General features: G+C 34.6%; 2 protein-coding genes across 2 annotated transcripts; one reads left to right on the plus strand and one right to left on the minus strand.

The window, feature by feature from the left end:
* The first annotated feature begins 272 nt into the window (after positions 1-272).
* LOC117331149 (carbohydrate sulfotransferase 1-like) lies at positions 273-4,117 on the plus strand. The gene is made up of 3 exons (XM_033889744.1): positions 273-393; positions 618-855; positions 3,127-4,117. Exons 1-3 carry the CDS (start codon positions 273-275, stop codon positions 3,947-3,949), a joined length of 1,182 nt encoding a protein of 393 aa, XP_033745635.1. The 3' UTR covers positions 3,950-4,117.
* Positions 4,118-4,421: 304 nt separating this feature from the next.
* Positions 4,422-22,430, minus strand: LOC117330397. The gene is made up of 7 exons (XM_033888664.1): positions 21,857-22,430; positions 15,051-15,309; positions 14,100-14,293; positions 13,602-13,958; positions 11,518-12,657; positions 11,268-11,359; positions 4,422-5,656 (listed from the first exon to the last, which is right to left on the minus strand). Exons 1-7 carry the CDS (start codon positions 22,007-22,009, stop codon positions 5,383-5,385), a joined length of 2,469 nt encoding a protein of 822 aa, XP_033744555.1. The 5' UTR covers positions 22,010-22,430; the 3' UTR covers positions 4,422-5,382.
* Positions 22,431-27,411: the final 4,981 nt, after the last annotated feature.

Genomic DNA, 27,411 nt, shown 5'->3' on the forward strand with positions numbered 1-27,411 from the left:
GATGATAAGAACAACAATCCAGTAACGTTATAACGGGATTGAACCTGACAGAAACGTTAGAACTGTCGCATGTACAGCCACAATTACGTAGTGTATAGCGGTTATAATTATCATATATCTTACACAGGCAGCTCGTCGGAAAATTAACACACAATAATTGAAATATTTGAATTTTCTGTTATTGATTGAATACACCGTATATATTCCTGTTTGTGATTCCTACACATTCCGATAGAGGAGGCACCGGATTGAAGGACATATTTTTAGGCATTATGTTGAAAAGACTTCGAAATGTACACGTAGTGTTTTGGACGATATTTATAGTACTCCCTATAATATTTATCTTTGCCAGGTCTGTGGTATTACTAAGTACTCCTGCACGCCACAAAATACGTAAGTAAATCATCGACGTTTTATATTGACCTAATACTAATTTGAATATGTTGAGCACATACCTATGGATAATCTAAAAGCAAAATCGATTTGTCACATTTTGATTCAACTGTATTTAGCGATGAGAGCTGCTAAATCACTTTACCGTATACATCAATATGTACTTTAAAACAATATGTTGCAATAGCTGGTCTTAAATGTTCTCATTTTGTGATTTTTCACAGGAAAGCTCACAAACTTCCCGAATGTCGCCAAACAAGCCTTACATGTGCAGCACCCTAAAGTAAAAACGGAAGCTGATATCATGATAGTCGGGTATATCCGTGGAGGGTCAACATTCCTGGGAGAGCTGATGGGGATCAGAAAGGATAGTTTTTATCTGTATGAACCGCTGTACAGACTCAGTAAACTTGGCTACTACAAACCTGGGTATCATTGTAACACTATGGACACCTACTGTACGTAAGTATTGTAAATCTTACATATCTTACATCTGTCTACAGCATCTTCAGTTAAGGTATACTAATAACAAGATAAACTCGATTAATGCAGATACAAATAGTTATGTTTAATATATATCGTAATGAAATATTACACAGACTTGTTTTTCAGTGGAATAGGTGAATTGATATCTTCGCAATATCAGAAATAAGATAGTTTAAATCCTAGCATATATCTGTTACAACGGAGGACGTAATATGGAAGACCCCTCTCTAACACCAACTCTAGGCTTTCCTCTAAATGCTGTATTTCTTGAGTTACTCTGAATAGCTGTAATAACTTCCCTTCCTCGATATTTACAGTAAATTCACATCCTATCCCCGTCCTCGATATTTACAGTACAATTGACAAGCTATCTCCGTCCTCGATATTTACAGTACAATTGACAACCTACCCCGTCCTCGATATTTACAGTACAATTGACAACCTATCCCCGTCCTCGATATTTACAGTACAATTGACAACCTATCCCCGTCCTCGATATTTACAGTACAATTGACAACCTATCCCCGTCCTCGATATTTACAGTACAATTTAATCCTACCCCCGTCCTCGATATTTACAGTACAATTGACAACCTACCCCGTCCTCGATATTTACAGTACAATTGACAACCTATCCCCGTCCTCGATATTTACAGTACAATTTACATCCTACCCCCGTCCTCGATATTTACAGTACAATTGACATCCTATTCCCGTCCTCGATATTTACAGTACAAAGTTATTTTCCTTTGCAAGCGAAAATTGCATTCAAAAATGAATAGATGAATAGACTTGTTCAGATTAAAGGCACTGATAACAATGGAACACAAACAACAATACCCTGCCGACATATGAGCTGTCAGACAAGTTAAACGTCACGGATTCAAAGAATGTGACTTTTCAGCACATAAGAGACAACCAAACATCACCTTACAAACTTCAAATTTGTACATTTGTTTCGGGTATATCTTTTTATATCGTGATTGTTCCAGAATTTAATATTGACAATGTTGCATTAGAAACAAATAATTTGGTATTGTTTACTATTGATTCCCAGACTCACGAAGCATTAATAATATCCCTATTACTTTCCCAGCTGACAATGCAACATATATTGAATCCTACTCCCCGTGTCATTTTTTTCTATTTCAAGTTATCATATGAAACATCGCAACAATTTCCTGTCGATTACAAACTTTGTCATGTTGTGGTAAACAATGTCACGATTTGTTTATGAGATACATTGTAAATACACGATACATGAAACTGTGGTAAATGATTTCATATTGAAGGTCATTGGAGCTAATCTATGATGACACATGGGCATGTTAGTGTAGAACTTCTCTGTGCAAAGTGGTATTGTATTACACTTTAATTGTACATGTGGGTTAAATCAGTCGAGTATTCTGTGTTGATGTGCGTGTTATGTGCATATTTAGATATATATGACTATGTACGTATTTTGGAATTCCATTTTTATTGATGTACTTTATACTTTATAGACTGTTAAGGGGTTACAAAAGATAAGTTCACATCAATAGCACATCCTGTGCCATACACACCCTCGTACTGAATTTGTTGCGCTAATACACATAGAATGAGATATTGCGTAGGTGTTCTTTCGTCAAACGATTCTCTGCCTACTGCTAGCAACATACTTCTCCACGAAGTACGGCCTAGTGCGTCCAGTAGTGAATAACATACGTTTTGACGATACAAGAATAAAACCCGGTATCAGTAAAAAGTGCCCATTCAATCAGTATAAAACACATATTTATGATGAGGTTTTGTTATCTCCAGAATCTCGAATTTTGGTGTCTTTCAGTAATTTCTCGATGCCATGTTTCAGCTCTCGTCACCATACTCGATATATGAGATTAAAAAAGCGAGCCTTGTAATGTTTGGTTATCACGTGTATGCCGTTTTGTGCTAAATACATATCGAATTAGCATGACTAAACCGTCCTCAGTGAATACCTTTGACATGTTAGTTCCATCTCATGTGATATAAGTTGTCGCGTTTAAAATTACCGTCGACAACGCTTCGCTATACAACTTCTAAGCTGGATACAACAAACGTAACCTAAACAATTGGATTTAATGAGGTTTTGACGGTAACGAGATTTTTCATTCTAAAGTTGGTACATGTTAACTAATAGTGCGGCTCAAAGATACTTCTTATACGTTCAGTGTCGGTACGTATTGCTAGGAGAAATTTGCCTATCTTTCTTTATGTTTGTCTTTTCCAGTGGAGCGATGAAAATGGATATGCATGCCCTTGGTTTTCTTAAATCCATATACAGCTGTGATTTCCGACTGATGGAGGGCAAGATATCGCTTTGGAGTTTTGCCAAGGGACGTGGAGACTTCAACTGGACAAAGTCACTAACAGACTGCAATGGACAGTTTCAAAATTGTTTCAACAAACAAATCCGCCGATGCGTTAGTGCAACATCTATAGTTACCAAGGTCGTAAGAGTGACCGTAGGTTTAGTAGGTAGAATGCTTCACAAGTATCCTAATTTGAAAATTGTGCACTTAATGAGAGATCCACGAGCTGTGATTAACTCAAGGATGGAAATATGGCCATCAAATACAAAGAATATCCTAGAGTCTGCACGCAGTCTGTGTCGGAAAATGAAGGAAGATTTCATGGATTCTAAGCGATTGCTAATACAAAATCCTAATAGGGTTCGCACTGTGTTTTATGAGGATTTAGCAATGGACCCGATCACCGTTACAAAAGATTTATATAAATTTGCAAATTATAGTTTTACTGCAGATGATGAAATAAGAATCAGACAAATGACCGAATCTGATTTAACTGTGGAAAAGGCACAGCGTAAATGGAGCTTGTTCAAACCAAATTCCAGTGATACTGCCCGACAATGGCGCCTGACTATCCCCCCATCCGTTTCACTTCTGACCGGGCTGGGGTGTTCAGAGATATACGATATGGCTAGATATCCGGAGCTTAAGACAAAGGATGACTTGCGGAACTCTAGTATCCCTCTTAGACTCCCTATAAGCTCAAAATCGCTGTTGCATGACTATCTCAGTCATAATGGTTGAACATTGCAAAGTGTATACGTTATATATGGCACTGATAAATAATCTCTAGCAAAAAGTCCTGATATAATGAGCAATACTTTGACGAATATTCCGATAAACTCGGGTCAGTTACATGTGGAATATGGACCCTCTTATATATTAATGATTAATTAAAGAAGCTTGTATAAACATGATAGTTTCGACTTTTATTTTAAACGAAAATCAGCGAAATTTCATCTACTGGTATAACATTTGCACTATTGTCTTCAAAATTCAAAAGCGGTGGAAACCTATTTGGGTTTCTATATTATGTGTATGGTCGATGGTGATCATTAACATGCAATATAAGCGGTATCATTGTATAAAGGGAACTTCTTTACTTACAAAATATTTGCAATGTTCCGTATTTGCGAAAGAAGTGATAACACAGAACTAAGTAAGTTGTTTTTGCGGACATAAAAGGATATGTATATAATATACAATAACGAATATATTCAAACTTTGATAACATTTTTAATTATATCATAAATAAAAACATAATTAAACATTTCTAACAGAAGTCTGTAAATATAACAACAGCTATTTATAATAAAGTATTGTCTATAACGAATGTGCAATAGTTTATGGCTAATTTGAAGGTCGGCTACTCCACCAACAAAACGAATTAGCGAGGCCTCGTATCATGATTTCTGATCTTAAATAATGTAGGGGGGGGGGGGGGGGGGGGGGGGTCGTTTCAAACACGGAGACGGTCCTCGCCAAGATGACTGGGATTCCTACAACTCGCTAAAATCACGGGAGTGTCCCGCAACATGGTGGCAGTGGCATGCCTATCAAGTAGGTGGTTATCTAATAAGTTAACTGGCTTCAAAATTTTATTCGGCCCTGTGACAAATTAACTGGCATGGAACATGGAATGGACCTGTATCAGGTTCATTCTCTTTTCAAAATCTTGATCGGTCCTTTGGCAAGTTAACTCGCCTGCAAAAGCATTGATCAGTCCCGCAACAGGTTCAATGACTGGAGTATCTCAACACGTACAATAAACATTTGTGAAACAAGTTACGAAAACCTATATCAAACACTGTTTCGAAACTCTTTATAAGTCTTACTTTGGAAGCAAACCGAAGATCATAGAATGAACCATCTTGGTCGGTTTGGTGACCTAATTCCTTATTACGTCCCATCATGGTATAGAAACGTGGTCGCCTTTGTAGTAATCAGTGTGTTTCCATTACACCACTCGACTACTAGAGAGGCTCATATATTAGAGTGTTGCACGCGTTGAATACTGGAGTGGAATATGGCAGTTTGGTTTGGTCTCATCACTATGGTTGTCACCTTATCGCGTGCTTTATGGTAAACATGAATGCATCCTTTTACAGGACGATTCGTGTTGAACCCTGACACGTTCGTTGATGGGTAATCGTTTCAAGCTGGATCGTTTGCTTGCCTTAAACACTGGTGCGCCCCCTTGACTGAGTGACCGGATGTAGTAACTCTACGTGTGACAATCGCGCCATCTGGAAGCTTCCTCTACCATTCTGCTGCTGTAGGAAATCATTTGAATGGCAGCCCTGGAGAGACGCGGGTTTAAGACCGTAGTGTTTGTAGTGGTAGAGAAGCTTGTGTAGGTCTGGGAACGTCTCGCCTTTGAATATGAAATAAGACAACTGCCCGTTCTCTTGTGTCATGTATATGGCATAATGGATCAACTTCCTCAGGTGACTGAAAGCAGAAACGGCGGTTTACTCATTTAAAACGGCGGTTTACTCATTTAAATCAAGATATTTATAGGACGAGTAATTCTTAATCTCCTTATCCGATTGTCCAGTTATCTTAATCCGAAATCAATTGGAACACAATGTTATATTTCCTGTTTCACAAAAAAAAATATTATAACACGGAAAGGCTACAAAAATCTATTTTTGAAAAGTTGTATACTGTATAAGCGGGAAATAAAATGTTTATATAATATTGATTGAAGCTGATGGAGGGCAAAACAAACCATGTCAAACTGTCTATGCAATTGTACACCATGAAAAGATAACATTAAAAAGACGATAGCAAATACAGACATTCGTACATTGTAACATGAATCCAAATTCTACCATGTTTGCTATGTAACGCCAGTTTTGATTGGTTAAAAACCATGTATTATTTTCCAATAACCCACGCTCGTGCCAATAATACACGCTCGTGAGTCACGGCTGTTACAATTTTAAATATCTAATATTCACCCGTTTCATAAAAGGTTACTATAGCCGAGTGGGCTAATGTGTTAGTCTTTCAATATATTTTCGTCACGACGCGAGTTCGAATCCTTACGGAAGCCCCCACTTTTTTTTCTTTTCTTTTATCCTTTTTTTTTAAATTTTCAAAATCAATGCCATATGATAGATGCTCTTGATCGTAGTACTGTATTGCCTGTATATTTCATCAACAAATAATGCAATACTCAAGAAATAAATTACAAGGTTTTCCCGGGGTTTCTTTGCTGTTTTTCTATTAGAAAGAGGTCGATCTCAGAACTAAACAGTACATGGTAGAATAGAAATAATCAACTTTGACTCGTGTATTGTTGCAGGATATACAACTCGGACTCGGATATTTTGCAATTTTAATTAATAACTCAGGCCTGCGGCCTTCGTTATTAATTTAATTGCAAAATATCCTCATCCTCGTTGTATATCCTGCAATAATACACGAATCATCGTTAATTATTTCTTAAGTAAACTGCATATGATACGTGAATTGAAATTTTTGTTGTGCTTTAAAAGAATTTCTAATGAAAATTTCCCGAATTTTATTTTTGGCTCTAGTGTATCTATCTCTCACTCTGTACTAATATCTCCTGTAGTACAACCCTTTGATATTACACGTTGTAGAAGCTACTAGTGAACGTACGTCCTTGAGGTTCTCCGTTGCCTTTATGTCGTGTTCTGATTCATTAGTGTCACAATTCATAAGTGTACATGGCGTTCGTTTGACACCAAGATTAAATAGTAAAAGTTATTTAATAATAGGGCTATTGCAACCCATCTCCCGATTTAATTGATATTTCTTTTGACATATTTGCGTTTCCTCAGTCGTCTCCTAGGTTCTAACACTAGCGTCACTGACGAGTCCTAGCACTACGAAACAGCTGTATGATGCAGGTTAATCCATGTGTGCTTCTACAATTATACTGTATCTATGATGCTACTGTGTCTATGATGTTACTGTATCTATAATTCTACTGTATCTATGATTCTACTGTATCTATAATTCTACTGTATCTATGATTCTACTGTATCTATGATTCTACTGTATCTATGATGTTACTGTATCTATGATTCTACTGTATCTATGATGTTACTTTATCTATGATGTTACTGTATCTATAATTCTACTGTATCTATAATTCTACTGTATCTATAATTATATTGTATCTATAATTCTACTGTATCTATGATTCTACTGTGTCTATGATGTTACTGTATCTATGATGTTACTGTATCTATGATTATATTGTATCTATAATTCTACTGTATCTATGATGCTACTGTATCTATGATGTTACTGTATCTATAATTCTACTGTATCTATAATTCTACTGTATCTATGATGTTACTGTATCTATAATTCTACTGTACCTATGATTCTACTGTATCTATGATTCTACTGTATCTATGATTCTACTGTATCTATGATTCTACTGTATCTATAATTCTACTGTATCTATAATTCTACTGTATCTATGATTCTACTGTATCTATGATTCTAGTGTATCTATAATTCTACTGTATCTATGGTTCTACTGTATCTATGATTCTACTGTATCTATAATTCTACTGTATCTATGGTTCTACTGTATCTATGATTCTAGTGTATCTATAATTCTACTGTATCTATGGTTCTACTGTATCTATGATTCTACTGTATCTATGATTCTACTGTATCTATAATTCTACTGTATCTATAATTCTACTGTATCTATGATTCTAGTGTATCTATGATTCTACTGTATCTATGATTCTACTGTATCTATGATTCTACTGTATCTATGATTCTACTGTATCTATGATTATATTTTATCTATAATTCTACTGTATCTATAATTCTACTGTATCTATAATTCTACTGTATCTATGGTTCTACTGTATTTATAATTCTACTGTATCTATGATTCTACTGTATCTATGATTATATTTTATCTATAATTCTACTGTATCTATAATTCTACTGTATCTATAATTCTACTGTATCTATAATTCTACTGTATTTATAATTCTACTGTATCTATGATTCTACTGTATCTATAATTCTACTGTATCTATAATTCTACTGTATCTATAATTCTACTGTATTTATAATTCTACTGTATCTATAATTCTACTGTATCTATAATTCTACTGTATCTATAATTCTACTGTATCTATAATTCTACTGTATCTATGATTCTACTGTATCTATGGTTCTACTGTATCTATGATTCTACTTTATCTATAATTCTGCTGTATCTATAATTCTACTGTATCTATAATTCTACTGTATCTATAATTCTACTGTATCTATGATGTTACTGTATCTATGATTCTACTGTATCTATAATTCTACTGTATCTATGATTCTACTGTATCTATGATGTTACTGTGTCTATGATGTTACTGTATCTATAATTCTACTGTATCTATAATTCTACTGTATCTATAATTCTACTGTATCTATGATTCTACTGTATCTACAATTCTACTGTATCTACAATTCTACTGTATCTATGATTCTACTGTATCTATGATTCTACTGTATCTATGATTCTACTGTATCTATAATTCTACTGTATCTATGATTCTACTGTATCTATGATTCTACTGTATCTATAATTCTACCGTATCTATAATTCTACTGTATCTGTGATTCTACTGTATCTATAATTCTACTGTATCTATGATGTTACTGTATCTATGATGTTACTGTATCTGTGATGTTACTGTATCTACAATTCTACTGTATCTATAATTCTACTGTATCTATGATGTTACTGTATCTATGATTATATTGTATCTATGATTCTACTGTGTCTATAATTCTACTGTATCTATGATTCTACTGTATCTATAATTCTACTGTATCTATAATTCTACTGTATCTATAATTCTACTGTATCTATGATGTTACTGTATCTATGATTCTACTGTATCTATAATTCTATTGTATCTATGATGTTACTGTATCTATGATGTTACTGTATCTGTGATGTTACTGTATCTACAATTCTACTGTATCTACAATTCTACTGTATCTATGATTCTAATGTGTCTATAATTCTACTGTATCTATAATTCTATTGTATCTATAATTCTACTGTATCTATAATTCTACTGTATCTATAATTCTATTGTATCTATAATTCTACTGTGTCTATAATTCTACTGTGTCTATAATTCTACTGTATCTATGATTCTACTGTGTCTATGATGTTACTGTGTCTATGATGTTACTGTGTCTATGATGTTACTGTATCTATGATGTTACTGTATCTATGATTCTACTGTGTCTATGATGTTACTGTGTCTATGATGTTACTGTGTCTATGATGTTACTGTGTCTATGATGTTACTTTATCTATGATTCTATTGTATCGAACTTATTTGTTTTCACATGTCCTAATATCCTGTATCCTTTTTGTACAATCCTTTACATCATACAACTCCTGACGTATTAGCCTGGAGGTATTATATGATAATTATGACTATCCCATTTGATTCTCAGTCGTCAACGTATTGACAGGTGATCTAAATTATTCTCGCATGAGTAAGTAACAAAAGTCTATCACGAAGTATTTAGTGTTAACACAAACATCAAAACAGCAGAAAGTGCTCTTGGTGTAAAGGTATAAACAGAATTGCATTCATATAAATTCCGAGAAAGTTACTCAAGTGTATTTTTTTCATCCTAGCCTACGCTAACTATTTTGCCTGAAAACATTCCCACGGATTCAGATACACATCTTACAATTAGGACTAAATATGCCATGGCTTTAGAATAAAACAGCGTGTCTATCTAAAAAGCCTCTATCTGCCTACATGGAATATCAAATTATGTGTCTACCTGAATGTAAGAACTACAAATGGCCGCTGTCAAAATAGACCTGAGGGGTAAAAAATGTCTACCTGTCAAACAGAATCATATTTCACAGTTATATGCCTACCTGACAATGAGAGCTAGGGATATCTGTCTGTTAAATATAATTATATGCCTACCTGACAATGAGAGCTAGGGATACCTGATAAACAGAATTATATGCCTACCTGATAATGAGAGCGAGGGATACCTGTTAAACAGAATTATATGTCTACCTGACAATGAGAGCTAGGGATACCTGTTAAACAGAAGTATATGTCTACCTGACAATGAGAGCTAGGGATACCTGTTAAACAGAATTATATGCCTACCTGATAATGAGAGCTAGGGATACTTGTTAAACAGAAGTATATGTCTACCTGACAATGAGAGCTAGGGATACTTGTTAAACAGAAGTATATGCCTATCTGACAATGAGAGTTTGGGATACCTGTCTGTTAAACATAAATATATGCTTACCTGACAATGAGAGCTAGGGATACTTGTTAAACAGAAGTATATGCCTATCTGACAATGAGAGCTAGGGATACCTGTTAAACAGAATTATATGCCTACCTGACAATGAGAGCTAGGGATACCTGTTAAACAGAATTATATGTCTACCTGACAATGAGAGCTAGGGATACTTGTTAAACAGAAGTATATGCCTATCTGACAATGAGAGCTAGGGATACCTGTTAAACAGAATTATATGTCTACCTGACAATGAGAGCTAGGGATACTTGTTAAACAGAAGTATATGCCTATCTGACAATGAGAGTTTGGGATACCTGTCTGTTAAACATAAATATATGCTTACCTGACAATGAGAGCTAGGGATACCTGTCTGCTAAACAGAATGATATGCCTACTTGACAATGAGAGCTAGGGATACCTGTCTGCTAAACAGAATTATATACCTACCTGACAATGAGAGCTAGGGATACCTGTCTGCTAAACAGAATATACCTACCTGACAATGAGAGCTAGGGATACCTGTCTGCTAAACAGAATTATATACCTACCTGACAATGAGAGCTAGGGATATCTGTCTGGTAAACATAATTATGTGTCTTATCTAAAAATGTGGAACATATGTGCACTGAAAAAGAGATTTAAACGACTGCCCTGCATAGCTAGCAGTGACCTTAATGGTTTATGCTCGCCTACATGCCACTTACAGATAGGACTACGGACACCTACATGACAAGGACTATATACAACTGCTGCTTACCTGACAGTGAGCACAAGCTTCTTCTTCGAGGCCATGTACCACAACAGGTAGTGTCCATCAGAGTTGATAAAGTGTCTCATCTTATTTTCCACCTGTCTCATTAGAACAATAAACAAGTCACTTTACGGAGTTACTATCTACATTGTATTGTCTTAGTTTAAATGAAATACATAACTTAATTAGCCCGTGTGTTTGATTCTGATTAAATTACACCAACATGTAAATGTTTCCCCAGCTCAATAACACTCACCGTGTTCTCATTATCCCTCGGACTCCATTCCAGGTATCTACCCAACACCTTGTTTAGGTGTACGAACTTTGAATCAGCGCCTCCTGACCTGCTGCTGGGGTACGGTGCTGGTCTGTTGTTGCGTGGGGGTAGCGTTGGGGGCGTGTCTTGACGACTAGATGAAATCTGATGACACCTATCTACCTTTCTGGCTGGTAGTGGTGGTACTGTTTGCATCTCTGTTGGTTGAGGACAAATATCGTCTACATTGTATGACATTGTATGTGTCTCGGGAAAGTTAAAACGAGGCGATACAGTATTTGTCCTGCCATTGTCCGAAATTGGAATCTCCACTTCTTGTGTCCTGTCTGGCTCGTGTGGATATACTCGAGGGGTTGAATGATGCGTTGCATCCATATCACTATTCGCATTTTTAAATACATCATCCGCGTCATCGCAATGTTCTATAGGACTTCTGTGCTGACGAGTAAACATGTCACCGATTGTCCCCAGATTATGCCCGTGCATTACCTGTACGTTATCGAAAGTGAATCGTCCGATGTTCGTTTCTTTGTAGGTCATAGTTTCCCTGTTTAAACGTTGATAGGATGCTGTCGTATCGGATACGGACCGACCCATTACATGGGGACGTGTCTCCACCAAACCTTCTGTGTCATTTTCCATTGTGATATTTTCGGTTACGACTCTTACAAGCTTGCAGTGTGTCTGGCTGTGGTAAGGCGCCTTCACGAATGTCTGTTCCAAGTCGTCATCATGAAAATCCTGGCAATGTTGAGCGTGGGATGACACTCGTTGGAAACTTTTGTATCCGGAAGTTTCTGGCGATATTTTGTCCAAATCAGATTTGTTATTTGTCCCTTTCATGTCCACATCCATATCAGTGGTAGACGACACAACGTTTTCATTATCCGAATCATCACTCAACTTCCGCCTAGTAGCCTCGCCTTCTTGCTCTGTCCGTGTGACATTACATGTTGTATCTGTCCTGTGAGAAGCTATGGTGAATCGTTCTCTACCTAAGCAGGACACGCTTCCGATCTCTGATAGCTCACATGTACAACTACGGCAGTGCAATCCGGACTCGATTTTTCGGAGAGTTCTGTTATTAATTTCCTTATCCAGTAGTGAGTGAACTGTTTTCTGAAATATGTAAAATCAACAGAATAATGAAAAGAAATGATGTAAATGAACAACTCTTCAAATTCAACACATTAACATGCACGTCGTCACAGAGTAAAGACCACGTCGTCACAGAGTCAAGACCATGTCGTCACACAGTCAAGACCAAGTCGTCACACAGTCAAGACCAAGTCGTCACACAGTCAAGACCAAGTCGTCACAGAGTCAAGACCAAGTCGTCACAGAGCCAAGACCATGGCGTTACACAGTCAAGACCACGTCGACACATAGTCAAGACCAAGTCGTCACAGAGAAAAGACCAAGTCGTCACAGAGTAAAGACCATGGCGTTACACAGTCAAAACCACATCGTCACAGAGTAAAGACCACGTCGTCACAGAGTAAAGACCACGTCGTCACATAGTCAAGACCAAGTCGTCACAGAGTCAAGACCATGGCGTTACACAGTCAACACCACGTCGTCACAGAGTCAAAACCACGTCGCCACAGAGTAAAGACCACGTCGTCACATAGTCAAGACCAAGTCGTCACAGAGTCAAGACCATGGCGTTACACAGTCAAGACCACGTCGTCACATAGTCAAGACCAAGTCGTCACAGAGCCAAGACCATGGCGTTACACAGTCAACACCACGTCGTCACATAGTCAGGACCACGTCGTCACAGAGTAAAGACGAAGTCGTAACAGAGTCATGACCACGTCGTCAAAGCGTCGAGAACACTTCACCCTTCACAATGATAATCATTGTCCACTATTGAAAGTGAAAAGTCAGCCTAAGATTGAATACGTCACATTTGTCACATTCAACTATCCCGTCCCTACTTGTATGTTAAAATGGTATATATATAAATATTTGCTTTTTTACTTATAATTGTTTTATTATTATAAGTTTTCATTGATTTTTGTTGCTTTATTTTATTTTGGAAAACGTGTTTGACAAATTACCTGGGAAAAAGTTTTAAACTTGCCACAATACAAGCATTCCTCTGAAACATAGTCTTTGTGGCCAGGACAGGTTTCAATGCAACGTTTATGATCATCTACTGAAATGTTTCTAACAGTTTGTGTGCCAGTCGGATGCTCTCTACTGATACCCGACTTATCACCAAGAATATGTCTTTCTCCTGTCTCGACGCTTTTGTGCGGACAAGCGTTACCGCTATAGCGTCCTGTTAACTGTTGATTCGGTTCTGACAAGTTGTTTTGCTCCTCCTGATTGCGGTAATGAGTACATTCTAGATATGTTGTCAAGGAAATTCCTTTACCGGAGCGCCTTTTTCGGCGTACGGACAAATGCATGCCCTGAAAACGAGGAACATAAAATGATGTACTATGTATGATATAAAGTTATATAGAACGCAACACTTACACAAATATTGAATTGACTTTTGATTGACTGTGAAAATGTTATGTTTTATTCAGAGAAATTGAATGGTATATTACTTTAAACTGATGTGCTCTGTCTGTCCATGCCGCGCAGATCTCATAATCCTGTAGCTCCCCGCCGAAGACATTTTCCAGACTATCCTTGAGCGTCGCCTGGCAACGGGTTGGCACGGTAAGGAAGTAAGGTTTGACTGTGTCACACGGGACTGTCTCATCTGTTATCTTCAGGTGCAGCTTCATCGAGAGTAAGTCTGAAAGCATGGACCAGGACAGTGTAAGATATTAATTAAAAACTTTACAGGTAATATTAATTATACTGTATTACCTGTGTTATATTCCTATTTACTCTGTATTATTGTCAGTATATAACCCTGCCAAACAAAATCATAATTCTCACATAAATGGTGCCGTGATATGATCAACGCTAAACAATGACGTTGTTTTGTCTGACTTCAAATATACTTAGTGTATTGTGACGTCCTTGCTACCGAATTAAACAAGAATTTCACGGAAGTTGATGTGTCGCCTGCACAGCAAGCTAGTAGATGGATCTCAGATTATCGCACGGAAACCATTGTACCCCGAAACAATACATGTAGTTATGTTGCATTAAATATGAATACCATCACGGTGGAATATATCGCTTAAAACGATATAATTAGATTAATGAGTTTTTATTTCCACGAACTGTATTGTTTTTTGTCAAGAACGGTGTCGTGTACTCATAAGAACAGTTCCCATTAACAATACGAAATTTGATTTTGGAATGCAATGACACTGTAACAGATTTGATAAAAGAACAATCAAATCTAATGCGGAAATACCAGTATTAAACAGCCTTTGCTAGAAACTTATGGTCATATATAACACGCAGTATTCAATCTGTCTGCAATCCTGCGAGAATAATCAGACAATAGCTTTCCAAGGAAGGAAGTTTAATGCTTAAATAATGTTTATTTATCTAGGGACGTGACTAAGAGAATTATACACGTATTTACATGAACATACTTTTTATTGCCTGTTCCAAAAACACGACACAGTCCAACCGGCCACACTGTTTTAGAGACTCCAATAACACGTATATAGATCGACCCCTTTCCTGTTTCGTCCAGTCTCTCAAAACTAGGTATCCCGGTGGCTTGTACTCGGCAGTTGATTGGTGATCAAACTCGTCAATCTTGTCTCTAGAATAGCCCATGATTTCAGCAAGGCTTGCCCAGTTACCTCTCGTCATGTTCTGTAGCTTCAGTGACAGTTGATATAATACCTAGTAAAGATACAGACACCAATGATATGTATACAGTTATCGTCACATAGTCCATAGGTGTTTAGCACGTGTATAAGTCCAAGACCGATTATAGACTAATATATATAGAAAGGTCTGCAACTCATCCGTCCTTCAAAAAATCGTCAATTTCATTCAAAGTGTCGTCAAAATGTTACCAGAAAAGATTTTTCAATGCCGATAGTCTTAATCAAACACTTGCATACTCTCTATCTAAACTAAGATCATAAAATTCAAAGTCTCTCTATTAATAAGACATACTCCAAACACTACCCCTGAAAACTCTCTAAGACTAAATCCTTATTCCAAAGACTCACTCTGAAAACTCTTCCAACAACTCAATCTAACAAGAAATATCTTAAAAAAAAGATAAACGGCATAGTTTTAATGCTGGTGGTTATAATGTAAAACTACTGGTGAAATAAGTTAACGAACTACATTGTAATTAATAAATGCGCAGTTTCAGCACGGATAACAAAATTATATCAGTTTGAATCATTTTTGGTGATAATAAGACTGCAAATGTGTCATTTGAATAGATGCATCCACTTATTCAGCTTGCATTCAATTTAAAAGGGACATCACGGTAAAAACGTTGCAATTTTCACTGAATGTACGCGTTTTGTTCCTTTCCAGTTATGTTTCTGTGCTGTCCCAATGTTTACAGTCAATCCCTATGTCCAGCTTGACCACTCGATTTAGTTGGGAATCCCCCTCTAAATTTAGAGCGGAAATTATTTTTAAATCATTACGTGACTGTTATGAAATTGTGGCAGCACAAACACACGATAGTTTACAAGGCGATACATATATTTCATCTGGGTTAGTTGGATAACGATATTATACAGTGGTTTAAATGTTAAATAACACGTTCTGTATATATTACGGCACACATATTTATGTGTAAATAAGTGTAAACATTGTTCATATAGTATAGTGACAGTAGCGATGTACTGGTACAGACTGTATAAATATTACCGAGTTTGTGGAACTATTACAGAGTGTGTGGAAATCTTATCGAGATTGTCATGACCTACTATCAAACAATCAAGCAGAATACGAGCGGCGTCCGTATTACTGTTGTTTTCATGTTTGAACTGTTACAGTCTATTGTACTGCTTCCCAAGTTTAATTCTAGTATTGTGTTTGACCCATTTTCCTATTATTCTCTTCATTGCGGAAGCTGTTATCGTTTTCAACCGCAGTCGATTCACATTGGAAGCCATTTTTGTTTCCATGTGTTTTAGTTTGTTGTGCGCATGCGTTTATCGTATATGTCACAAAATTTTTGCATATTCAGATTGTTTGATAACCTTTTAATAATTGATAATTGATGTTTTTATGTACATAGGCCTACATCATCGAATTCGAATGGTTATTGTTCAGAAGGTTATTTTTTTTAAAGATATACCTAATAATATGATAAAAAATACAAAATAAATATTGGTTTACCGTGAGGTCCCTTTAACTTTGTTTCGTTTTTAACTGTATATCTGCATTTTGCATTGACCGCTACATTGACCAATCACATACTTCATCTTGACCAGAACGCCACCTGTCGCGTCATGTCCGGGGCCAAAACAAAATTAGACGACTATGCCGAAAAAAGACCCTACTCTAAGTTAACAGACCTTTATATATGGCCAGCAAACTATTTTTGACTAGTGACATCACTTGCTAAACCCCACTACATACACTATAGATGCTAAACTTAACCACCGACACAGTCTAATAATAGAATGACATCATGGTCTATATATACAATCTGTAGGAACCGACTATAAACAGAGCATAATAGACAACATCAGATACTGGTCAACAGACAACATCAGATACTGGTCAACAGACAACATCAGATACTGGTACATAGACAACATCAGATACTGGTCAACAGACAACATTTACACTTAAATTCAACAAATGCCTGAACAAGGGAAATCAGCAAAACAAGATAGAGATACTCAGTGAAATATTTAAAGCAGAAACTCAGTAAAATACTCAACACAGAAACTCAGTTAAATACTCAACACAGAAACGCAGTGAAATACTCAACATAGAAACTCAGTTAAATACTCAACACAGAAACTCAGTAAAATACTCAACACAGAAACTCAGTAATATCCTCAACACAGAACTCAGTTAAATACTCAACATTGAAACTCAGTAATACACTCAACACAGAACTCAGTTAAATACTCAACACAGAACTCAGTTAAATACTCAACATAGAAACTCATTTAAATACTCAACACAGAAACTCAGTTAAATACTCAACACAGAACTCAGTTAAATATACTCAACATAGAAACTCAGTTAAATACTCAACACAGAACTAAGTTAAATACTCAACACAGAACTCAGTTAAATACTCAACATTGAAACTCAGTAATACACTCAACATAGAACTCAGTTAAATACTCAACACAGAACTCAGTTAAATACTCAACATAGAAACTCATTTAAATACTCAACACAGAAACTCAGTTAAATACTCAACACAGAAACGCAGTGAAATACTCAACATAGAAACTCAGTTAAATACTCAACACAGAAACTCAGTAAAATACTCAACACAGAAACTCAGTAATATCCTCAACACAGAACTCAGTTAAATACTCAATATTGAAACTCAGTAATACACTCAACACAGAACTCAGTTAAATACTCAACACAGAACTCAGTTAAATACTCAACATAGAACTCAGTTAGATACTCAACACAGAACTCAGTTAAATACTCAACATAGAAACTCAGTAATATCCTCAACACAGAACTCAGTTAAATACTCAACATTGAAACTCAGTAATACACTCAACACAGAACTCAGTTAAATACTCAACACAGAACTCAGTTAAATACTCAACATAGAAACTCATTTAAATACTCAACACAGAAACTCAGTTAAATACTCAACACAGAACTCAGTTAAATACTCAACATAGAAACTCAGTTAAATACTCAACACAGAACTAAGTTTAATACTCAACACAGAAACTCAGTTAAATACTCAACACAGAACTCAGTTAAATACTCAACATTGAAACTCAGTAATACACTCAACACAGAACTCATTTAAATACTCAACACAGAAACTCAGTTAAATACTCAACACAGAACTCAGTTAAATCAACATAGAAACTCAGTTAAATACTCAACACAGAACTAAGTTAAATACTCAACACAGAAACTCAGTTAAATACTCAACACAGAACTCAGTTAAATACTCAACATTGAAACTCAGTAATACACTCAACATAGAACTCAGTTAAATACTCAACACAGAACTCAGTTAAATACTCAACATAGAAACTCATTTAAATACTCAACACAGAAACTCAGTTAAATACTCAACACAGAAACGCAGTGAAATACTCAACATAGAAACTCAGTTAAATACTCAACACAGAAACTCAGTAAAATACTCAACACAGAAACTCAGTAATATCCTCAACACAGAACTCAGTTAAATACTCAACATTGAAACTCAGTAATACACTCAACACAGAACTCAGTTAAATACTCAACACAGAACTCAGTTAAATACTCAACATAGAACTCAGTTAAATACTCAACACAGAACTCAGTTAAATACTCAACATAGAAACTCAGTAATATCCTCAACACAGAACTCAGTTAAATACTCAACATTGAAACTCAGTAATACACTCAACACAGAACTCAGTTAAATACTCAACACAGAACTCAGTTAAATACTCAACATAGAAACTCATTTAAATACTCAACACAGAAACTCAGTTAAATACTCAACACAGAACTCAGTTAAATACTCAACATAGAAACTCAGTTAAATACTCAACACAGAACTAAGTTAAATACTCAACACAGAAACTCAGTTAAATACTCAACACAGAACTCAGTTAAATACTCAACATTGAAACTCAGTAATACACTCAACATAGAACTCAGTTAAATACTCAACACAGAACTCAGTTAAATACTCAACATAGAAACTCATTTAAATACTCAACACAGAAACTCAGTTAAATACTCAACACAGAAACGCAGTGAAATACTCAACATAGAAACTCAGTTAAATACTCAACACAGAAACTCAGTAAAATACTCAACACAGAAACTCAGTAATATCCTCAACACAGAACTAGGTTAAATACTCAACATTGAAACTCAGTAATACACTCAACACAGAACTCAGTTAAATACTCAACACAGAACTCAGTTAAATACTCAACATAGAACTCAGTTAAATACTCAACACAGAACTCAGTTAAATACTCAACATAGAAACTCATTTAAATACTCAACACAGAAACTCAGTTAAATACTCAACACAGAACTCAGTTAAATACTCAACATAGAAACTCAGTTAAATACTCAACACAGAACTAAGTTAAATACTCAACACAGAAACTCAGTTAAATACTCAACACAGAACTCAGTTAAATACTCAACACAGAAACTCAGTTAAATACTCAACACAGAAACTCAGTTAAATACTCCATACAGAAACTCAGTTAAATACTCAACATAGAAACTCAGTTAAATACTCAACACAGAAACTCAATTAAATACTCAACACAGAAACTCAGTAATATCCTCAACACAGAAACTCAGTTAAATACTCAACACAGAAACTCAGTTAAATACTCCATACAGAAACTCAGTTAAATACTCAACACAGAAACTCAGTTAAATACTCAGCACAGAAACTCAGTTAAATACTCAACACAGAACTAAGTTAAATACTCAACATAGAAACTCAGTTAAATACTCAACACAGAAACTCAATTAAATACTCAACACAGAAACTCAGTGAAATAATCAACACAGAAACTCAGTGAAATAATCAACATAGAAACTCAGTTAAATACTCAACACAGAAACTCAGTTAAATACTCAACACAGAAACTCAGTTAAATACTCAACACAGAAACTCAGTAATATACTCAACACAGAAACTCAGTTAAATACTCAACACAGAAACTCAGTTAAATACTCAACACAGAAACTCAGTGAAATACTCAACACAGAAACTCAGTAAAATACTCGATACAGAAACTCAGTAAAATACTCAACATAGAAACTCAGTTAAATACTCAACACAAAAACTCAGTAAAATACTCGATACAGAAACTCAGTTAAATACTCAACAGAGAAACTCAGTTAAATACTCAACATAGAAACTCAGTTAAATACTCAACACAGAAACTCAGTAAAATACTCGATACAGAAACTCAGTTAAATACTCAACACAGAAACTCAGTTAAATACTCCATTCAGAAACTCAGTTAAATACTCAACACAGAAACTCAGTAAAATACTCAACACAGAAACTCAGTTAAATACTCAACACAGAAACTCAGTTAAATACTCAACACAGAAACTCAGTTAAATACTCAACACAGAAACTCAGTTAAATACTCAACATAGAAACTCAGTTAAATACTCAACACAGAACTCAGTTAAATACTCAACACAGAAACTCAGTTAAATACTCAACACAGAAACTCAGTTAAATACTCAACACAGAAACTCAGTAAAATACTCAACACAGAAACTCAGTTAAATACTCCATACAGAAACTCAGTTAAATACTCAACACAGAAACTCAGTAATATCCTCAACACAGAAACTCAGTTAAATACTCAACACAGAAACTCAGTTAAATACTCCATACAGAAACTCAGTTAAATACTCAACACAGAAACTCAGTTAAATACTCAACACAGAAACTCAGTTAAATACTCAACACAGAACTAAGTTAAATACTCAACATAGAAACTAAGTTAAATACTCAACACAGAAACTCAGTAAAATACTCAACACAGAAACTCAAATTAGGAACCCACTAATGACTTATGACCCAGGCTGGTAAAAGGACGTGTAACAAATCAAACCAAACCAAACCCACTAAAAACTAAACCCAACAATTAAAACAACAAATCAAACCAACCCCACTAAAAACTAAACCCAACAATTAAAACAACAAACCAACACACGATCAAAGACACGTATAGATAGAAAAAGTCATCACGTTATGGAATACTTGTTGATACAATGTACAAATATTTAAAAAAGAAAGCTGGGCATGCTATGTAAATATACAGGATGCTAATTATATATTTACTACGAATGATCATAAACTATTAGAAGTAATCTAATGTCGGGACGGTATAATATAATTTGACATACATTTTAATTAGTAAGGATTGCTTGTTAATCAATTTGATAATCTTGGAAGATACATGTAAGTGATAATGAGTCAAAGGCATAAAAAGTCTTAAATATCACCATGTGCGTGAAAGTACATTGAGTAACATCATTAATATAATATAGGTATAGGACATTACAATCGTATTGAACTGTTTGAGTTCACCATTCTAAGAACAAATTAATGTGGAAGTACATTGGTATACTACGATACTACTGAAAACGAGAGTTATAACAATATAAAATGTTCCACTAGAATGGTGTTTAAATGTTAGGATATATTAGAGAAAAAACGAATTTCTAAGTCCCTGGTAATATATCATTAAAGTGTAATACTTACCTCAAGCGTCAACTCCTTGGCTGGTCTGTCCAGGTCCTCGTAAGTCACCTGTCCAGAGTTTTGACCAACACCAGGTTGTCCAACATGATTTTGACTAGTATGTCCTAAGCATTGCTGACCCACGTGACCAAAGTTAGGTACCATCGGATCCATAACGGATGTGCTGTCATTCAATGATGTACTGTTTGGCTATAGCCTGTATGTAAACATACGTTAATATGTATTCGCCTTTGTAATGAATTAGCTCAGTGTTATGCCTAGCTTTAGCCTGTCAGTTGGTACCAGGGGTCCTCATCTCTTTGCCACCAATTATGGTTTCGAGTCGATATCATAGTACATTTCATAGGGTAAAACAAATACTGACTTCAGTCTCTAGAAGGCGTGGCGTTTATCTACCACAACAAGTCTTCGTCAGTAGAACAGATGCTGAAGTTTTCAGATTCACTATATTCCAATGTGAGGTCCATAGACGTGAAAAGCATGTCACACTTACAATACACACCGTGACAGTCGTAAACTCGTTCAGAAGACGGCGACCGAACGTGTACATGTAAACATATGTGTTGACGGAAGATTTCTACCAGATTATTGTTATTAGGGTCATCATTGACCTTGCCGGCGTATTCTTATTGGCTGTGCTGCTCATGACGCTGTGTTTTACCTGGTGTCGGTTTACTAGGTAGTGTGTTCACTCGTGCAAATCTTCAGTAATAGACTGTATTGCTTTACTCTAGCTGTGTTTGAAATATGTAAAAACTTAATTACACAATCCATGTCATAAGGTCATTTATATCAGCACCAATGGCTACGTCATAGAGTCTGTGGTAATGATTATCTAATAAAACCTGTTGTAATAAGACAATACTCTACACAACTGTTAACATTTACCTGTACAACATGTACACTTATTCAAATCGAACGTGTTTAATTTTTAACCCGCTCTCCATTAGCATTCATGTGACATCACTGACCGGGGGGCCTTAGTACTACCGCTGTAGCAGTGTAGGAGCGGCTGTTTCATAAATGTACACTTACTGCTGTGTCACGGTCGTTCTTTCATTTACGGCTAAGTCATGTATATCGATGTACAAATGTATGCTAAGTTCCTCTTGTTGCTATATAACTACTTACAATGTACATTGCCAAAGCACATATAAATTTTCTCCAGCTCAATATGAAAATACTTGGCCAATCCATGCCATTGATATACGGAGATGTGATGTACAGTAGGCAGTGGAGGACTAAAATACATAACCATATTTACCTCTTAAACTGTTGTAACAGTACGGAGAAAATAGAAATAAGGTTAAAATGATGCAGATTTATACTTATTGAATAGCATATTCTGTATCTATTATTACAAAGTATATAATGTATCTAGTATTAAACAGTATATTCTGTATCTAATATCAAACAGTATATTCTGTATCTAATATCAAACAGTATATTCTGTATCTAATATCAAACAGTATATTCTGTATCTAATATCAAACAGTATATTCTGTACCTACATGTAGTATTAAAAGGTATATATTGTATCTAGTATTAAACAGTATATTCTGTATCTAATATTAAACAGTATATTCTGTATCTAGTATTACACAGTATATAATGTATCTAGTATTAAACAGTATATTCTGTATCTAATATCAAACAGTATATTCTGTATCTAATATCAAACAGTATATTCTGTATCTAATATCAAACAGTATATTCTGTACCTACATGTAGTATGAAAAGGTATATATTGTATCTAGTATTAAACAGTATATTCTGTATCTAATATTAAACAGTATATTCTGTATCTAGTATTAAACAGTATTACTGTATCTAGTATTAAAAGGTATATATTGTATCTAGTATTAAACAGTATATTCTGTATCTAATATCAAACAGTATATTCTGTACCTACATGTAGTATGAAAAGGTATATATTGTATCTAGTATTAAACAGTATATTCTGTATCTAATATTAAAAAGTATATTCTGTATCTAGTATTAAACAGTATTACTGTATCTAGTATTAAAAGGTATATATTGTATCTAGTATTAAACAGTATATTCTGTATCTAATATCAAACAGTATATTCTGTACCTACATGTAGTATTAAAAGGTATATATTGTATCTAGTATTAAACAGTATATTCTGTATCTAATATTAAACAGTATATTCTGTATCTAGTATTAAACAGTATTACTGTATCTAGTATAAAAGGTATATAGTGTATCTAGTATTAAACAGTATATACTGTATCTAGTATTAAACAGTATATTCTGTATCTAGTATTAAACAGTATGTACTGTATCTAGTATTACACAGTATATACTGTTTCTAGTATTAAACAGTATATACTGTATCAGGTATTAAACAGTATATACTGTATCTAGGATTAAACAGTATATAGTGTTTCTAGTATTAAACAGTATATACTGTATCTAGTATTACACAGTATATACTGTTTCTAGTATTAAACAGTATATGCATGTACTGTATCTAGGATTAAACAGTATATTCCGTTTCTAGTAATAAACAGTAATAACTGTTTCTAGTATTAAACAGTAAATACTGTGTCTATGATTAAACAGTATATTCAGATTTTTTTTTTTTTCAGATTCATTTTATTCAGTATCAAAGGCCTCCAGCCCACAGTACATGTTATTACAAATTTAAGTGATTGTTCCAAATGGAAAATAGCAATCATTGTTTAACAAATTATAATTTACAAATTCATAATATAAACATGAAAGAAAATAACATTATATAATAATGATACATGTAAACACAAATCATTACTGAGATGTATTGATCTCTCTTAATATATTTCAGAGAATTAATTACATCCACACTACATACGTGTTAATCAATTCATACATTTTGGAGATATTCACCACGAGTTTTAAATGCTCGTTTCAAAAATGTACAAAAAGGTCTACAAGACCGTATATCACACATTAGAAAAGAGAACCTCTCCAACACATTTAAGTAATTCATATCTACAGGTAAATTCAGATACAACTCATTTCTGAGCTCATCATACAAAGAACAAAGACATACAAAATGTATTTCATCTTCAAGTACTGGTCTGTTACAAACATTTAGACAGTAAATACAAAGTCTGTCATTTCTAGTGGTACCACTCCATCTCCCTGTTTCAATAGCAAGATGATGGTTACCACTTCTAAAACATGCAAGTACAGTACGCATATACCTACTCATATTTTGAGTAAGATAATCTTCTTGACAAAAGATAGTGTTTTAAACTGCCTATAAGTACATAACTTATCACTGTCATACAATGCGCCATACCATGATTGTAAAAAAGTATCTACCAATCTGGTTTTAACGTTTTGAAGAAATACAGAAATATCTCCAAAACCCTGATTTAACCAAGCTTCATTGAAGCCAAGACTGCCCAGTATTTGTCTCACATGAGTGGCCCAAGTGATTCTACCTGCAAGGTCTAGACTGTACAACATTTCATAACAGGCTTTTGGATACCTTAAAGCTGGCATAGCCATTATTCTCAACCAGTATTTTAATAACTTTAATGTATATGTTTCATGCAGGGAATATCTCCCAAGTTCACCGTACACAACGTTTCTGCTGGTATTCGAGTTGACACCTAATACTCGTTTACAAAATTTCAAGTGTACAGATTCTATTGTATCACTCCGGGTAAAACCCCATTACTCCGCACAATAACAGAGTATTGGCGTTACCATATGGTCAAAAAGGTAAAATACTGTGTTTACATCAATGTTACTCTTATACATAAATTTCTGTATAACAAATGAAGCTTTCTCAGCTTGCTGTGCAAGAGTTTTACAGCAAAGGCCCCATGACATTTTTGGGGTAAAAATAGTACCTAAGTACTTGTAAAAAATAACAATCTCAATTTGCTCTCCTTTGTAAAACCATTTCTCATTACATTTGACAATTCCACCTCTTCTGAATACAACAATCTTGGTCTTATCCAGGTTTACTTTCATACCATACTTATCACAGAAAGAAGATACACAGTAAATTTGTTTTTGTAACCCAAGCACTGTATCTGCTAGGCTTGCAATTTCATCAGCATATAATAAAGACGTAATGTTGTGAACATTTTCATTAACAAAAACACCTCTACATCCATGATTGTCCATTGATTCAAGCAGTTCATTTAAGAACAACACAAAAAGTAGCGGACTGATCATACAGCCTTGTCTTGTACCCACAGAGCAGTTGAAAAATTCAGATAACATGAGTTTGTCTACTTTCACACAGGATTTGAACTGAGAGTACATAGATGATATAACAAGAAAAAATCTACCTTTGACATTATTTTTCAAAAGGATATATCTTAATAATGTATGCTGAATACTGTCAAAAGCTTTTGAAAAGTCAATAAAAATACAATATAATCTGCCTTTGCGCTTAGTGACGTACTTTTGTACCATAGCAAATAATGTAAAGATATTGTCAGTAGTACTATAGCCAGTTCTACATCCAATCTGATTTTCATAAAGTTTGTCATAAACTTCACACCAAAATCTCAATCTGTTATTCAATATCTTAGTAAATATCTTTCCAATTACTGAAGATAAAGAAATACCCCTATAATTATTTGGATTATGTGTGTCACCCTTCTTATGCAATGGAGTGATTACAGCTTCACACCAAGCTGCTGGAAATAATCAAGATCCAAGTATAGCATTGAATAACACAGAGAGATATGGTTTCAGGAGTGAATATGCATATTTCGTATGCTCATTCATGATGCCATCAGGACCCGGAGCTTTTAAAACAGTATATTCTGTATCTAGTAATAAAGAGTATATACTGTTTCTAGTATTAAACAATATTTTCTGTATCTAGTATTAAACAGTATATTCTATATCTAGTAATAAACAGTATATACTGTTTCTAGTATTAAACATTATTTTCTGTATTTAGGATTAAACAGTATATTCTGTATCTAGTAATAAACAGTATATACTGTACCTAGTATTAAACAGTATTACTGTATCTAGTATAAACAGTATATACTGTTTCTAGTATTAAACTGTATATATTGTTTCTAGTATTAAACAGTATATACATGTACTGTATCTAGGATTAAACAGTACATTCTGTATCTAGTATTAAACATTATATACTGCTTCTAGTATTAAACTGTATATACATACACTGTATCTAGGATTAAACAGTATATTCCGTATCTAGTAATAAACAGTATATAATGTATCTAGTATTAAACAGTATATACTGTATCTAGTAATAAACAGTATATACCGTATCTAGTATTAAACAGTATATACAGTATCTAGTATTAAACAGTATATAATGTTTCTAGTAATAAACAGTATATACTGTTTCTAGTATTAAACAGTAAATACTGTGTCTATGATTAAACATTATATATTCTGTATCTAGTAATAAACAGTATATACTGTTTCTAGTATTAAACATTATTTTCTGTATCTAGTATTAAACAGTATATTCTGTATCTAGTAATAAACAGTATATACTGTTTCCAGTATTAAACATTACTTTCTGTATCTAGGATTAAAC

Source organism: Pecten maximus, chromosome 7, assembly GCF_902652985.1.
Source record: "Pecten maximus chromosome 7, xPecMax1.1, whole genome shotgun sequence".
Classification (NCBI taxonomy): domain Eukaryota; kingdom Metazoa; phylum Mollusca; class Bivalvia; order Pectinida; family Pectinidae; genus Pecten; species Pecten maximus.

Coding starts and splice junctions, on each gene's coding strand:
- LOC117330397 (XM_033888664.1), bottom strand. CDS start 22,009: ATGGATCCGATGGTACCTAACTTTGGTCACGTGGGTCAGCAATGCTTA. Junction 15,310..21,856: donor CCAAGGAGTTGACGCTTGAG/GTAAGTATTACA, acceptor TATCTTTACTAG/GTATTATATCAACTGTCACT. Junction 5,657..11,267: donor AAGCTTGTGCTCACTGTCAG/GTAAGCAGCAGT, acceptor TTCTGCTTTCAG/TCACCTGAGGAAGTTGATCC.
- LOC117331149 (XM_033889744.1), top strand. CDS start 273: ATGTTGAAAAGACTTCGAAATGTACACGTAGTGTTTTGGACGATATTT. Junction 394..617: donor TCCTGCACGCCACAAAATAC/GTAAGTAAATCA, acceptor GATTTTTCACAG/GAAAGCTCACAAACTTCCCG. Junction 856..3,126: donor ACTATGGACACCTACTGTAC/GTAAGTATTGTA, acceptor TGTCTTTTCCAG/TGGAGCGATGAAAATGGATA.